This window comes from Calonectris borealis, chromosome Z (genome assembly GCF_964195595.1).
Source record: "Calonectris borealis chromosome Z, bCalBor7.hap1.2, whole genome shotgun sequence".
Taxonomy (NCBI): domain Eukaryota; kingdom Metazoa; phylum Chordata; class Aves; order Procellariiformes; family Procellariidae; genus Calonectris; species Calonectris borealis.
Genome location: NC_134352.1, coordinates 85,784,851 through 85,801,186, shown reverse-complemented (window position 1 = coordinate 85,801,186; position 16,336 = coordinate 85,784,851). Strand labels below are relative to the sequence as shown.

General features: G+C 39.4%; 1 protein-coding gene across 2 annotated transcripts in view; it reads left to right on the top strand.

Moving 5' to 3' along the window:
* Nucleotides 1-15,624, top strand: part of MBD2 (methyl-CpG binding domain protein 2) — a 41,666-nt gene extending 26,042 nt beyond the window's left edge. The window contains exons 4-8 of one of the 2 annotated variants that reach the window (XR_012670992.1): nt 4,509-4,599; nt 5,337-5,514; nt 7,221-7,276; nt 12,861-13,001; nt 15,155-15,624. Coding sequence is in view for 1 of the 2 variants with exons in the window: in XM_075137456.1 (XP_074993557.1) it covers nt 4,509-4,599; nt 5,337-5,514; nt 12,861-12,990 (399 nt within the window). In the remaining variant the exon portion in view is untranslated. The remainder of the gene's footprint in view (nt 1-4,508; nt 4,600-5,336; nt 5,515-7,220; nt 7,277-12,860; nt 13,002-15,154) is intronic. The other variant, XM_075137456.1, reaches the window with a different exon arrangement.
* The last annotated feature ends 712 nt before the right edge of the window (nt 15,625-16,336 follow it).

Sequence of the window (16,336 nt, the reverse complement as noted above, 5' to 3'; positions counted from 1 at the left end):
TTATTTATGTATAAATCAATCCCTCCAAGAATATTTGAATGTTAAGAACATATGTGCTTTTCTTTTCAAAATAATAGAATTGGAATGGATTCCTTTCCAGCAAAAATTTCCTGTAGGCTTCCATTGCTTGAGCCACTGCAAATAGACTTTTATTTATTTAAGGAAAAGGAGCAGCTCCTAATATGTTTGTATTTGGTGGTTCTTGCAATAGAGAGGCTAATCTGTCATTTCTTTGTTGTCTGAATGAGAAATAATAGTTGCTTAGGAGATTGTGTTTTTACAGAGATTACGGGTTAGATTATAGTTCACCATTAGTCACAAATAGCTTTTCTTGGACAAGAAACAATTATGGAGGAAGCAATATTTTATAATTCTCCAAACAAAGAACTTCAGAAGCACAGCTGTAGTACAGCTCTGCCATTATGGGGTTGCAGAACAACAAGGAAGTGAAAATTCTGCTCCACCCTGGGGACCTTGGCATTGCATTCCTATGCTGCCTCCTCTGTCACAGGAAGAAAACAGGATTGCCCTTAGGATAGTAAGTTTGAGCGATAAGGGATAGATTTCTTGCTCAGCAGGAGATTATTGCATAAAAGGTCACTTTTGGCATAATGCATATTGATTAATTTCCTAGGAAATAGTGCGCTTGGCTGCTGGGTCTTTCTGAATCTAGAACGCTCAAACATCTGTAAATGAAGGACCTGGGTTTTAGGCTCTTTTCAGTGTGTGCCTCCTAACCGCTACTTCAAGCAAAACTGAAGTAGAGCCATTTTTCATCCTCCAGCAGGATGAATACCCGTAACTGACTGATGAATCCTCAGAAGGTTATTAATTTTGCATTAGTAATGAAATATCACATCATAACAATGATGAATCTTGAAATCTGGTTCTTCTTTCCTTCCTTCCTATCCTGGTCCCAGCCGGATTCTCATTACTGAATAACAGGGTCTCATGTTTGCTAATGCTTCTTTCCTGGAGGCATGAATCTTGCTTTTCTGGCTGTACTGCAGGTGCATTCTCAGCAGGAGGCAGGAAGATTGGACCGTATCAGCTTGCCCTGTGCTTTAGGGGTTACAGTACTCTCCAGGGTACTCAAGCTGAGAAAAACCCAGAGTCTGGATAGCTCACTCCGTTTTACAAGGAAACCTCTAATTGTGAGATGATGTAAGGTTATTATGCAGAAGGTGGCCTCTCTTGCTGGCAGTCATTTATTCAATTTGAGTGGCTGTATCTGCAGACGCACTGTGTGAGGGGCTGTTGCTTGTTTTATGACGTCCAGATGGCTTTGGGCAGGAGACGAATGCCAAGGGGGCAGTCTGCCTAGGCCGTGGACTATGGATGCTGATGCCTAACTGTTAAACTGGATGGGATTTTTATGAATTGCTCCTAATTTAGGTGCCTATTTCTCTGCTTAGTGAGGCACAAAGCCCGTGAACCTGAGCTTTATTTTCTCTTTTTCTGTTCCCTGTCTCACTAATGATGAGAGAGTTGCAAGTTAAATAATGTAAGCTATTTTTAGGGCTGTGACCTCAGAGGCAGATATTCTGCGCATTGAGACTTGCATGATCTTTTTCAGTTACTTGAATGCGTTACTTCCATTGCTGTGGAATGGTTGCGTCTTCATCATGTAAGTGGAGTAACAGAAAAGCTTCTTCTGAGTTTGTATTAGCAGTTTCCTTCCCTCTCTCTTTGTCCCTTAATAGCTATTCCTGGTGCAGCTGATAGGGAAATACTTGTCCAGGTCTGGTCCAGCTCAGAATCTTTAGTAAGATCCAGGAAAAGATACAGGGCTTCAGAGGGGACTTGTAAGAACCCATAAAGGGTTGGGCAACAAACTTCATAATAAAACTCTAGGAATGTGATTCATTTCTGAGCAAAAAATTAGTAAGAGTGACTTGTGCAGTCTCAGTGGAGATCTGGGGAGATGAAAATTTGGAGCACAATCATTGTCATTCGCAAATAATTATATGTAATGGTGCTGGAAGCTGGTGCTGGAAGCTTTGTGCTAGGAATATGCTTCGCTTCAGTCTTGTTTTAACAGGTGTGTCTAAGTGCCAAGTGCTTTTCTCTGCCTAACATTGACCTCAAAGTCATCTGAGATGTTGATAGTTGTATAGACTTTTCTCTGCATGCGCAATCCGTGCTTAAAGAGCTGGGTGAGTACTGGTGTTGGAAGCTCCACCCAATCAATATTGCACTACACTTTCCAAACCTTCTAAGCTTTCATATGGGTTAGTTGTCCTTCTTCAAGCACCTCTCTCTCCCACACAGGCATTTGCATTCCTATACACCCTCTATAACGATACCGTTTTCCTGATTCCTCATTCCCTCTGTGATTTGAGTAGGGAACCGAAGAATCAAAACCCAGTAACATTTGATTGTATTTGGTGATGTATTTACTGCTGTAGACCAATTAATTTTATCCTGAGTAAACAGAAACTGTTCTTACGTTTACCTGTAGCATATAAAAACATAGCTTGGATTTGGAGTTGGTGGGCCTTTTGTTTGTCTCTAAAAGTCAATGAAATGGAGAGGGAAAGGGGAGCAAAGGGTGAATTCTTTTAACAGTGGAAAAAATGAATAAGCTTTGTAGAGACTTTATCAAGATGGGATCATTACAGGAAGTGATGAAATACTGAATTGATAGGATTTTGCTTTGACTTGATTTATCTGAATCCTAATATTCCTTTTAGAGTTTGGCTAGTGAGCTGCTGTTTTTGCCTTTGTAACGAAGGATTTCTCTAGACAGCTTTAGGGCACTGCCACTTCATCCACAGAGCTGTGAGGACTGCCACAAGATAACTAGAGTGCTTTCTTGGGCTGGAGGCTTAGCAATAGTGGTAAACAGCAGGAATCAATGACTGGAGGTGCTAAATATTTAGCATTTAACAAGATAAAAGAGGTGCCTCAATACTCAACTAACAATGTAGCTCAAACCTGGGTTGGAATGTTGAAAATTAATACTAGTTAAGAGCAAGGAGTCAGTTTACAGGAAGCATTTGAAGTTTATGTGGCTCTAGTAAAATGAGACACAAGTGGCAACAGGTATTTTCAAAAGCTGTCAAATCACAGGGATGTCAAGAACATGTGAAATGTAGTCAGGGTTTGCAAAAAAGCTGAAGAGCCTACTTAGGTGATCCCGTGTGGGTTTTCTAAGCCACTTAAGATCTAAACTCGGTTACAAATGTGTCCTGTTGTCCAGAGAAGAGTGCTTAAATAAGTAGATCTCTATAAAATGACATAGTAATCTCTCAGACAATACAAATATCATTCAACCTACTGGTTTATAAAGCTGTACAGACATGTTGCAGAGAGTGTTGCGTTTTTCTTAGCATAACTGCATGTTTTATTTTCAGTCAATAGTATACTTTTAATGCTAAGGTAGATGTTCTTTGTTGCTTTCTTCTTTGCTTTTACTGCCTCTGGAACTGAAAAAATGTTTTTTTTTCTGAATAAGAATCACTGATGTACAGTGCTTCAGTTATGATGTTGTGTGACTAGCAATATAGGTTCCACAGAAGATGAAAGAGGATGCTCTAGTTGTTTCACTTCCAGTTTTAGAGCAGAATGTGACATTCGAAAGCCCTATCTTAAACTGAGGCTTTTGGGTACCCAGGTGCAACAAAGAATGTCCTAAGAATGAGAATAACTTCTTGTCTAGTTTTCTGTCTCAGATTTTGCAGGTATGAAAAGAAATAGATTTTTTTTTTCTTCCCCCCATATCCTGCAGAAAAATCAAACTATTTCTGAATGCCCTTTCCACAGGAAATTGCATAGCTACATTCTTGCTTACCTCCTTATTAAGATTATTTGTTAAATGTAGCTTCCTCTGGAATGGAAATCAACTTTTTAACTAGCTTTCATCACTATCTTGCTAAATAGAAAAGGCCCATTTTAAAGAATAGTTGTGGCTAATCTCATCCTAGAACTTCAGGATGAATCTTCAGACCAGTAAGACAGGAGTGAGTAGGGAAATCTGTATCATTAAACAAAAATCTCTTAGGTCAAGAAATTGGTTTCTGTGAGAAATGGAAACACGCTCCTAGCTGATAAACAAAGCAATAGAAAGTAAAATGAATGGGAATTTAGTTCATGCATCTTCATAAAAGTGGAAAGGATTGATTCTATTTCCAGATAAGTCAAGAGGGCCGGGTCATCAAGCCAGCATAGGTCTGAAGTGACATAGCTGCTGATTAGCATTAGTGTTGGTGCAACTGTGCAGCAACATGCAGCGCTGTCTCCAGTGTCTCAACACACACTGCGTAATTCCATACATGTTCCCAATGACATTCCAAGCATGTTCCCAATGACTAAAACTCCATCAGCAGATAGGATATTACCTTTTTAGTAGCTTACGTGACTGTTAGGTTGATTGATTTGTAAGCTGCTAGGCACTGTCTTTTATTGTTCTGATGCTGTTTTGATCATGAATGTTGTTTATTTCCATAAGCTGATTTAGGGATTTTTTTTATTATTTCTAATGAGCAATCTTGTTTTCTCTTTTTCAGCTTTTCTGGGAGAAGAGGCTACAAGGCCTCAGCGCATCGGATGTCAGTGAACAAATCATAAAATCCATGGAGCTACCCAAAGGTCTTCAAGGTATTGTGTTCACTTGCTGCAGTTGCTTCAGATCCACAAAATTGTTTGTGCTTGAAAAGGACAGAGTTTTTCATGCTCTTAACAAGCTTTCAGTCAGATTAAGTAAACTTCAAATTGTAAATGTTCTTGCTGACAAAATACCTCAGTCTCCAAAACTATGTTTATTTTTAGTTCATTTACGTAGTTAGTATAAACCACACTTCAGAACTGCACTCTTATTGGTGAAAGTTGATCTAAAATATGTTCAAGTCATGGTTCAAAATTAATAACTTTGTTCCACTGCTTGGGAGATTTTCTTGGGAATTTGAGTGTTGTAAAAATCTCCAGTGTTTATTTTCCAGAATTAATTTAATACCTTGTAGTGTTAAAACAAAGACTCTGCTGGTGTGGATTAATACCATGGAGCTGCAAAGAAACTATTTCAATATGTGACTGATAAATTTATGATGTGATCATCTTGATTAAAAAATTGATGATGTAATTGTTAGTGTAAGCAAAAAACCTAGCCAATTTTAGAAATGAGATGCCTTTTGAAATGCTAACTTACACTTAAATGAGAACTGTGTTATTACAAAGCCATTTTTAAGAACTTGCATTTAACTGTTCAGATTACACAATTGTGTATCCAGTGGCAATTATATCGTGAGTGTACATAACCTTACAAACTGAGAAGAGCTCTGCCCCTGGAAGTTACGTATGAAGTGGGAATGGTAACTATTCAGTTATCTTTGTTTTAGGAGTTGGCCCAGGTAACAATGATGATACCCTGTTATCAGCTGTTGCTAGTGCTTTGCACACCAGTTCTGCACCTATCACGGGGCAGCTCTCTGCAGCTGTTGAGAAGAACCCAGCCGTCTGGCTTAATACATCTCAACCCCTCTGCAAAGCTTTCATAGTCACAGATGATGACATTAGGTAAGTTTCATAAAGTCTTCAGTAGAACAAAAAGCAAGTTCAATTGAAGTAGATTCCTTCCTGGCTCAGTGCAGTCCTGGAGATAAGGGAAGAGAAGTGTGAACATTTTGCTTGTACCTGTTGCTTAGTTCAGTAACTTGAAAAAATTAAAACCTGTTTTTTTTCTTTGTGGTCAAAATAGTAATATAAAATATTCGTGAAGGTATGAGTCATAATCCACATTTTCTTTCCCAAGAGAGTGCCCTGAATATTAAGCTATAGTCATGATCAGTATTGGCTTTCTTCCTTCCCATTTCTGGTTTGGTCAAGTTAATATGTTGATCTTAGTTAAAAAGTAAGAAATTTCAGTAAAGGAGAATAAAAATATTCCCCCAGAGCATGTAGCTTTGCGCCTAATTTACTCTTAAAGTGGGAGATTGGGATATGATGTGAAGAGCACAGATAAATCTATTAACAAACGGGCAAAGATTTTGTTTTTTAACAGTTGCACTATTAATTTTCTTTTCAAAGAAAGACTCATCCTTTTTTGGGTACTAAAAGCAGGGGCTTCAGCACTGAATTTCAAAGTTAGGACTGAGTGAAGAGAGCGATTTCTTGTTGCATTGACTAGTTGCCAGAGTGTGGCAAGACAGGGGACACAATCCTGTCATCCAATTTTTTTTTGGTATTGCTTAGCATGAATCAACACATGGGCTGAACACTGCTTTTAGTATCACATTTTTAGTTAAATTCTAGGTTGCATAGGGAATCTGAAGACCAAACTTGGATTTTGCCACTTAGTGAGATTCACTCGGCACCAAAGTCCACTACTATCACATTCTTTTCTAAGCCCTAGATGGCTAGCTGAAGCTTCTGCAGAGCTAATGTTAACGTATAAAATTATCTGATTCCCAGTCTTTTGCTTAGGGATTTACTTTGCTTCATTTTCTTAAACATCAGCTTGAAATGCAGAAAGTAAACTCTTCTTGCTTTGTTACAGAAAGTTACAGAGCAGTATGAGAAACTTTCTTAGCATGTTTGACAATGTTTGTTATTTACTGGAAACAAAATTCCTTTTTTGCCTTTTCAGTCATTCAGTTGTTTTCACAAAGCAGATTCTGAATTTGATGTGAGACAGTACTGGCAACTCAGGAAGGACGCAGATTCTGAACTGGAGCAGCATGAATACACTGCCAGTTCGGTGTCTCTTCTGGTTCATGACTTCGTAGGCAGCTCACTATAAAAAGGATTAAATATTCTTAGAAGTTACCTTTTTCATACTGTTTGTGTGAAGCTGGCTTTCATTTTAAGACCATCCAGAAAACACATTGCATGAAGAAGTAGTATCAGAATACGGCACCCGTTGTTACTAAGGAAAGCAGTACAATTGCTTTCTGAACTTACATAATGGTAAGGAAAAGTCTGGCATTGGGGATATCTGGTCAGGTGCCAGCATATATTCTTTTGTACTATAAATTCTTCAGGGAGATCGTAGCAGTTGTTTATGTCTAATAAAATAGCTGTCAGCTTGACTCATGTTTAACTTGAAGTATTCCTGGTCATGTAATGATGGTGAATCTCTTTCATAATCAGAGTAAAATGCAAAATTTCCTCCTTTGGTTCAGCACATTCACTGGGAAAACATTAAATAACCTCCTATAAATGCATGGTTAAAAAACAACTGTGCTTCCTTATCACTAGGGACAAGCACTTATTTTTTTTTTCAGTTGTGGGATACACCTTCTGAATAGTTCTGGGCTTCTTAATGCTAGTCCTGTGAAAGGTAAGTATGAGTATGGTGAGGTTCCTGGTGGTCTTTACATCCACATCTTAGCCTCCTGAGGCAGGCTTTTAGAATTCCCTATTAACTGTCATCTCCCATACTGAGTCTGTGAGATCAGTTATCTTGAGACTGCTACTTTGCAGCTTCTGTTTGTAGCTTCTTTCCTGACAAGCATCTGGTTATGTTCTTTGCAACTGCGCTGTTGAGTTGCCTCCATTTCCATGAAAGGCTAAGATTGACAACCTTTGTGTCTCTGCTAGATAAATGCTTTAACCAGTTTCTTTTGGGATGAACTGGGGAATGGTATCTTCTGAAAACAACAAATAGGTGGAATGTTTTTTCTAGTTGTGCTTAGGTGGATGAAGTTTTGCAATGTATTATAAAATTCATTTGTGACTCATAGCTCTGTTCTGCTTCATAGTCCAGTCTGTCATTCTTTTCAAATGTCTCTCTTTTTAGTGGGATTTTCTAAAGCTTATAGTTTTCAGGGGATTTTTTTTCCTAAAGCATGTAAGTCTTTTCTGAAAATCCCACCTTTCAGTTTTCAACAGCCCTTTCTCTTGCTCGGTCTAGGTTCTTTGCTGAGCACTTACCATCACCCAGTAGGTTTTGTTCCTGAGCTTTCTTGGGTATCTTGACAATTGCCCTTTGCAAATAGCATGGTAATGGGACTTCTGCTTTTTCTTATGGGTAGCCATAACCTGTTAAATTTACCAAAGCATAGCAATTAATGTGGTATGTCTGGCTGTGTCATGCTCTGCACAGTAGTGGGTAAGAAAAAGAACCTGTTAATCTGTCCAAAAACTAAGCTGTATTTACCATGAGACAGGAATGGAGAGTAATCCAAGTTTAATGCTCTCTAAGTTTATTTGGCATGGGTTTAAGACTGTCTTAATCTTAAGCTGTATGATCCTTGATCCAAGCTAGACAGCTGTAGCTTAGTCCCTCGCAATATTCCTCAATACCCTACAGAAATCTCACTTTCAGTATGACAGACCAAAGCCACAAGAACTATAATGTGCCAAAGGAAGAAAATGAGAGACTGAGAATGTTTCCACAGTCTGAGATCTCCTCAGGAATAAGAAAATTGTGAGGTAAAGTGATGTGTGTTGCAGGGAGGTAAAACTCTAAATAATCCTTATCAATCTTGGCTATGAGATAAACTTTCTGACCCCAGATCTAAAGACGAATTTAATACAGAGTATGTCAGGAAAGCATGGTAACTAGGTGTCGTGGTTTAACCTGGCAGGCAGCCAAATACCACGCAGCCGCTCACGCACTCCCCCCACCCCCAGCGGGACGGGGAGAGAATCGGAAGGGTAAGAGTGAGAAAAACTCGTGGGTTGAGATAAAGACAGTTTAATAGAACAGGGAAAAAAAGGGAAAATAATAATGATAATGATAAAATATAGAAAATGAGTGATGCACAATGCAATTGCTCACCACCCACGCTGACCGATAACCAAGTAGCGATCGGTACTTCCTGGATCGCGCCTACCCTTCATATACTGAGCATGACGTCACATGGTATGGAATACCCCATTGGCCAGCTGGGCTGGCTGTCCTGATTATGTTCCCTCCCATCTCGTGTACCTAGCTCAGTCAGTAGGCACGGGAGCTGTCCTTGGACTAGGAGGGCACTTAGCAACAACTGAAAACATCAGTGTGTTATCAACATTCTCCTCATACTAAATCCAAAACACAGCACTAGGAAGAAATTTAACCCTATCCCAGCCGAAACCAGGACACTAGGCATCTGAGAATTTCTGTAATTACCATTTAGAGTATGCTGTCCTAATAGTGGTTAATTTCTGCTGAGAAGGAGGGAGGAGGTGGGAAAGATCTATTGGAAGTGATGTGTTGGAGAGGTGTATGTTTGGGGGGGAATGAGCATATGCCCCTAAACCTGGGTTTAATATAATACAGCAAACACAGTCAACATACTAGTAATTAATTCTCCTTTCAGCAGTGCATCTCAGATCTGGTTAGTGGAAGACTTCTGGAATCCGTGCTGCTTAGAAGCTCTAGAGTATGTTTTTCATAAAAACAGAGTAAATGTTACTGTAAGCACTTATGGTGATAGTTCTCGATTAGAGTGTCTCCAAAAAATACTATATTTAAATGTGCTGGAAGAGCAGGGGAAAAGGGGTGTTACCTCCTGCCTGACATTCAGGGAGGTGGAACTGGTGTTCAGACAAGGACAAGTTGGTTCTGTGGACTTTTCCCATCTAATCTGACACCAATCTTAAATGTAAAGATACCTTTGTGTTTCTGCTGCAGCTAAATGCTATTGCTAGAGCTATACACATTTTTTTATTTTGAAGACAGAGTAGATATTGCAGTGCCAGCACATAAGGAACTCAATCAAATGGAGCCTGAATACATTTAGCAATGTAGAAAAATAGATGGAGAAATCAGAGGGGAGGTTGGCACAGTATCATCGTTTGATTGCATATAGTAGCGTGGAATCACACTTGTCTTTAAAGCATGCACACATCACTTAGTTGTGTGGGCTGAGAAGAGTGCAAGTAGTGAGGTCAAATAAAATCGTTCTAAGCACTAAGGAAATCATCTGAATGCAGAGGTATACACAATCGTGTTGTGTAAAGCAGTTCTCCACTGAAAATAAGGTCAGAATTGGAATTAGAGGCTTGTGGATTTCTGTATTAGGAGTAACGTGTCTTTAATTTTAGCTTGCTTTCGAAGGCAGTAGTACTTAAACTAAAGGATGAGGATTGTGCCTTGCTGGGAGGAAGGCTGAAAAGAGCACATGGCCAGGGAGCTGCTTAGCAGCGAGTGATGCAGCTGGGGAGGTGAGAAGGACCAGCACAGGCTGCTGCTGTGTGGGAGCTCCATCGCCAGGATGGTGCCGGGGAGCTGTGGAGCTGAAGGGCTGAGGGTAGGTAGCAAAGAGTGGGCACTTGTGAGCAGCACGCTTGCCTTCCCTGGCAGCACTGCTAACCCTGTTGACTTAATGGGCTAAAGCAGTTTTACTGACTATTGCTGTGATAAATTAGCATAAGAAGTCAAATTAATCAAACTGAATGGAGATACTCTAAGTCTTAGAGTTTTACTTAGTGTTAAAGATGAGCACTTTATTAGTAGTGTTTTCTTGCTGTTGGTTCTTAAACATTTGCTCTTGGTAGTTCATGTGCTTTAAAAGTCATATTGTATAAAGAGAGCTATGTTTTTAATACTTAAAAACTCTGTTTGCTAGAAGACCAAACTCTTCAGGACTGGGAGTGCTGTGAATTATTTTTTGGTTGTTGCTCCCTGGGAGATCAGCTAGCTGGCTGAAAATTTGGAAATGAGGTAACTGGGGAAAGCTATGTCTTCATGTGAGTTTGGGAAGCAAAACCTGGGAGTAACCTCTGGAGAAGGCCACATACACTGTAAATAGGGAACCTGGGCCCTTAAAAACAGAATCTAGTCCGAGATACAGAAAACTGGCTCTCAGTTCTGTGTATTGTGAGAGTTAAATACTATGGTCATATGTCCGAGATGGTAGGAAGGGGCTTGTTACAAATCAGGATAACGATTCTGAAATCTAGGACAGGCAGAGCTTACGCTTCAGCATGTTTTTCAAAATTTCATCAACATAGTTAAGTACATTTAAAAGAAGATCTCAAATAAAGGAACCTAATGAGGTGATAAAGCTTATGATTGTTTTGTGCCCGACTCCTCAAAGTTGATATATAAGATACTTGCTGGCCTTTATATTAGATTCTATGTCTCTGGACAACAGACTCACTGAAGAGCAAAGCAGGGGAGGGCCTTGTAGCACCAAGAAGGAAAGTGCTTTAAGTGCTTAACTTTTTGCATGGTTTCTGGCAAAGTGCATTCTCTGATACACATTGATGTTATGAAATATTCACAGCCTGGAATGGGCCTCCTTTCTCTCCCAGCTCAGCTGTTCATGGCTTAATTCAATTAATGAATTTGCTACTCTGACTTTTTTTTCTCCTTTGTCACACAGGTTCTGAAAAAGATAAGGCATCTTTGTTTTTGTTCGGGTCTCTGCCCCGGGGTTTGAAAGATCACTCTCTAGGCATTGAAAGTTAACAGCTCTGGGACAGTAAGCTGTATTTTGAAGATAGAAAACAAGGATACAAAACAGCTGGAAGATAGAAAACAAGTTCTGTACTGAACTGCTAGCTTGTTCTTTTTTTAGTTCCTTTTGCTATCTGTGTCAGCAGCCAGCTTCCTCTGAAGTACTTAGGAGTGCTGGCTGGTTGCAGCCGTAGAACTGAACAGCCTTTGAGGCCGGTGCTCCTCAGAGGCTTCTGGCTTCTGTGGAGCATGTGGGATACCACTCCTGCTCTTCTAAGTTTTGATGTTCTTTGTATCTGTCCTGCTATCCTAAATAGCCACAGGGAGTTTGCGGCACTAATGAATGTTTTCCTGTGCCTGCTTCTGATTAGTTCTGGCCATTTTTAAGCATATATTTTGTTTAAAGATGTTCTTTTTTGGCAAACATAGCTTGATAGAACAAGTGGATTTTCATGTAAAAAAAACCCTGGGTCTGATGCAAAATTTGTGTTCTCCTGGGAAAATCTTAAAAGAAGACTTTTTGTTTTCTGGTAACATTTGAAAGCTAAATACTACCTTCCAAACTAAACATTGAATCAAAATATCTTAAATTTATATTGATATCGAGGTAATATTTTTGAATTAACTTTCCCCAGGGAAACAAACTTGTGTTTCAGCAGAAGTTGTTGCCATCTTAAATGCATCACTGACTGGTAGATAAGACTGAATAGATAGGTAGGAGTAATTAAATAAATAAATGGAAACAGTGAAGATCCTTGAGGTTCTTCCCCTGCACACGCACTGTGTGGGACTTGGAGTTGGTTCTTTGAGCACTTAGAAACCTACGCAGTATCCCACCGTCTTGTAAAGGTGCTCCTGGTGTACACACCCTTACACTGGGAAAGAGGGAGATTGCCTCAGATCTCCTTTACAATGCTCATGACGGGAATCGCCTGCTATGATTTTCAGTGATCTACCCTAAAATGTCTCTGCAAAAAAAAAAAAAAAAAAAAAAAGCCAGTCTGACAAAGATAATCCAGTGGGATGTTGCTCCATTAACTTTCTGTTTGGTCTTTTCAAGTATCTAATCTGAGAGTGGAAGATCATATGTCACATTCAATCCTTCTGTCTCTATATGAGGGAAAGTAGACCATGCACGCTAAACCAGAGAGGTTTCTGGCTCAGTGCTCTCAGTTTTAGCGACAAGCACTATCTGTGTGCATGTGTAGGTGCAAAGGTAATAGAACTAATCAATAAGGGTTTAGAGAGGTGGTCGATGCCCCAAGCCCATCACTGTTTAAGAGGCATTTGGACAATGCCCTTAATAATACGCTTTAACTTTTGGTAGAATCTGGAGGGGTCAGGCACTCATCATTGGACTAGATGATCATTGTAGGTCCCTTCCAGCTGGAACTATTCTATCGTATTCTGTTCTAAGTAAAAATAGGAGTTGAGAAACCAGTCCTGAGCCATTGTTTATGCAGTTGTGCTCCCAGCCTACTAGTATACTTGAAGGATTGACATTTCTGCCCCTTCTTCCCTTCTCTCCCTTCAGAAAACAAGAAGAGCGGGTGCAACAAGTGCGTAAAAAACTGGAGGAAGCACTAATGGCAGACATTTTGTCACGAGCGGCTGATACAACAAAAGATCTAGATGTAGAAATGGATAATGGAGATGAAGCATAAAAAGAAATCAGGTGAGTCAGATCTCCTGGAGGAACACTCAGAGATTTACCTGTCTCAGCTGCTGGCAATCACTCAGTGGTCATTCGGTGGACAGTAGTATATCACACACAAGCAGCCCTGCTTTCTCCCCGCATGCATGTTAGCTGACATGCACTATATCAGCAGAACACTAGGGTGATTTTGCATATATAGACATGAACGTCCTCACATTAAATGCTAGGCAGATCACCAGGGAGGAAAAAACAGTGTTATTCATCCTTTACAGCGAAGACCCAGTCTCCAGAAATGATTGCAGGTATATTTTCTGGCACTTAATACTTGATGTGAAACTGGGGTAAAGCAATCAAAGTAACTGGCCTTTTTCTGTTCTTCAAAATTCAATTTAGTAAAATTACATAACAAGGTCCTGAAACTTTTCTATTTATTTTTAAATGGATAATACCTCTAAAAATTAATTTTCCAAGGCATCTTCTTGTATCTTACACCTGTTTACAGTACTGATCTGTGGATTTGCCAAACACTTTCTTAAAAAATATTTTTCATTTTTTAATCATCTGCAGAAGAATGGCAGTTCTTTCTCTTGTTTCCATTGAGCTCCGAGTGCTCATTTATGAAAGTGCACAGCTTTGAGATCTGACCTTTTCATAAGGAGTTAGCAGAAGTTTTAACAACTAAGAATTCTGTCTGGAGATAGTTGTGTAATTTTAAAGGAATTAATTTCATTTTTTTGTTCTGGAGTTACTACCCACAAGGGAAAAGAATATATGTATTTCCTATTTGACAGGTACAAAGGAGTTAACTTTTATACCGCTATGAATACTATGTTCAGGTAACTTGAAGGCATAAGGTGGAAGTTTCCAGGCTGTGACCTGCTTTAGCAAGGCTGCTGAACATTCAAACTGGTATTCAACCCATAGCATAGAGTGGTAATTCCGTGGCGTTTTGGCTCCCCCCTATATGAAGAATATGAGCCTGGTGCACCCAACAGCCAGATGTTATTCTTGCACTCAGTATCTGGACTGCGCGCTGGGTTAGTGCTTCAGATACAAGGGTGCGTTGCTTGAGTAAATTCTTACAATTAGAAACAAAATGTATTTGTAATGTACCCACCAGCCCCTGAATACCTATGTTTCTAATGCACAGTCATTTTTATTTCTTACAATGTCAGTGCAGCATAAAGGGAAATTTGATCTTTAAGTTGTGGACAAGAGCTATTTGCCAGTGTTGTTTAGTACACTTAACAGGCCAGTAATCTTGATGTTTTCCAGGCTACTGGAATCTTTTAATTACTCTAAGTTACAGCTATTTACTATTAAACTCTTAATCCCTGAGTATTTCTCCTATAAAAGTCTAATTATGGATAACTTTAAAGGAGTCAAGAAAGAGCATTGTTTTAAGATGTGAAATTTCAGACCTTTGCCATTTTAGAATCAAATTGTTGATTTGATTTTTTTTAATTTAGTATAAAATAATTATTTTGTAATGGAGTCATACAACATTTATTTATTTTTGCACTGGTACTGTGGTTCTCTGCAGAAATCAGTTGGATCAGTAGAACTTGAGTTTCACCAACTTGTGAACTCGTTACCTATTTACATGGACATAGCCAGTGCACATGTAAATGTACATGTGTTGGCTATGTTCTATAAAACTGCTTTTTTTGCCCTAGTGGCTTTAATTATAGACTTGAACAAGATTTTTGTGGATTAGTTAATGTAAAATAGCTTGAAAGATGCAAGTTTTTTTCCTTTATACAGAATAGTGTTCCAGTATGGTCTTTTATGTTAAGAAACTTTTTATGTACACATTATGCTGTATTTAAAAAACAAGAATTCAGAAAGTGATTTAAGGCTGTAATGAAGTACTGCAGAAGCCTGGGTAATGTGCCAGGAGGGGGCGTGGTGAAAGAGGCTGGATGTTAAAAGCATGTTACGTATGCGGGTTGTGCTTAGTGAAAAAGTAACTAGGCATCTGTGGGACTCTTAACAGCTGAGTAGCCACTTACATTGTATTAATTTTTTTGTTACCCACTTATGAACTATTTATGTTGTGCTCTTAATATGGAACTGAAACACAGCTACACCTGCTCCAGCAAAGTCATTCTAATTGATGCGACCATCAGCCTTTACTTTTCCAAAAGGGATTATTTCTTTCTCTCTTACAGGTACTTTTAACTGACTTGTCCCAGGAGGAACTTCCTAAAAGACAGAGGCACTTTCTCCTTCGGTCTTTCGTTATAAGAAGAAATGGACCCATGCACATTTATATAGCTTTCTAATAGCATTAAAACCAATGCCTTTTTTAGACTCCTATTTTTGATGTATATATCTTATTTGAAAAGCAACTTTATTTTGTGTCCTATGACTTAAAGTCCTTTTTTAAGTATCAAACGTTACCCTTAATCTAAAGCTGAGCTTTTGATGCCAGGTTGCAAACCTACTGGAATTATATTGCCTGTACTAAATATTTGTTTTTCCTGTGGTTTTTAGTAAGGATGGATCAGGAGAACAGAATGATTTCCCAATTAAAGATTATTGTGACTCTGTATATAAACAGATTTTTATACCTATGGGTGAAAACACCTGTACATTCTTCCGTCATCACTGTAAAGATAAATAAATGATTATATTCCAAGCAGTTGAAAACTTGTTGTGTTGTGGATAGAGTAAGCAAAGAATGTCACTGCTCGTATTTCCGTGTTCCCTCGGCCAGATACTGGGTAGGCTGGGAAAAGCGTGTCTCCACAAGTGCTGTCTTTGCCCAGAGCACTGCCTCAGGAAATCTGGCTGAACTCAGGAGCAGTTGTGGATTTTTTAGCCGAGGTGAAGTACAATTGCATATTTCCTTTGAAAGGAAGACTGCTAAAAATAAGTAGCCAGCATGACTTTGCAGAGTTCTGCTTTGAGGTCAAAGTGAGACTGTAAAGATTGTAAAGAGACTGTAAAGACTGTAATGCAGCAGGTGCCAAAACTTGGGCTTGTTTCTGTCTACCTAGACAAAGCAGTTAGGACATCAGGATGGCCTAGGCATTGCAAAGATTTCTGTGAAGTGAGTTGGGTCTTGCACAGTTAATCAGAAAACTCAGAAATAACCAAAAAACTGAGCAGGTTTGCTTAACTTCCCTGGAGACTCAAAGACTAAATTGCCTGGCAGGTCAGAGTAGTTCCAAGGTTAGAATAATGTCTGCTTCTCCATGACTAGTAATGCATCATACTGCTCTGCAGCCCGCGGCGGGGGAGCTTTTCCATCGCCGCTGGAGCCTCTCTTCTGACCACACCATACTGATCACAAGAGGGAAAGCGGAGAGACAGGTGATCTTGCTGCAGGATTTCCTGGGATGGGTGCG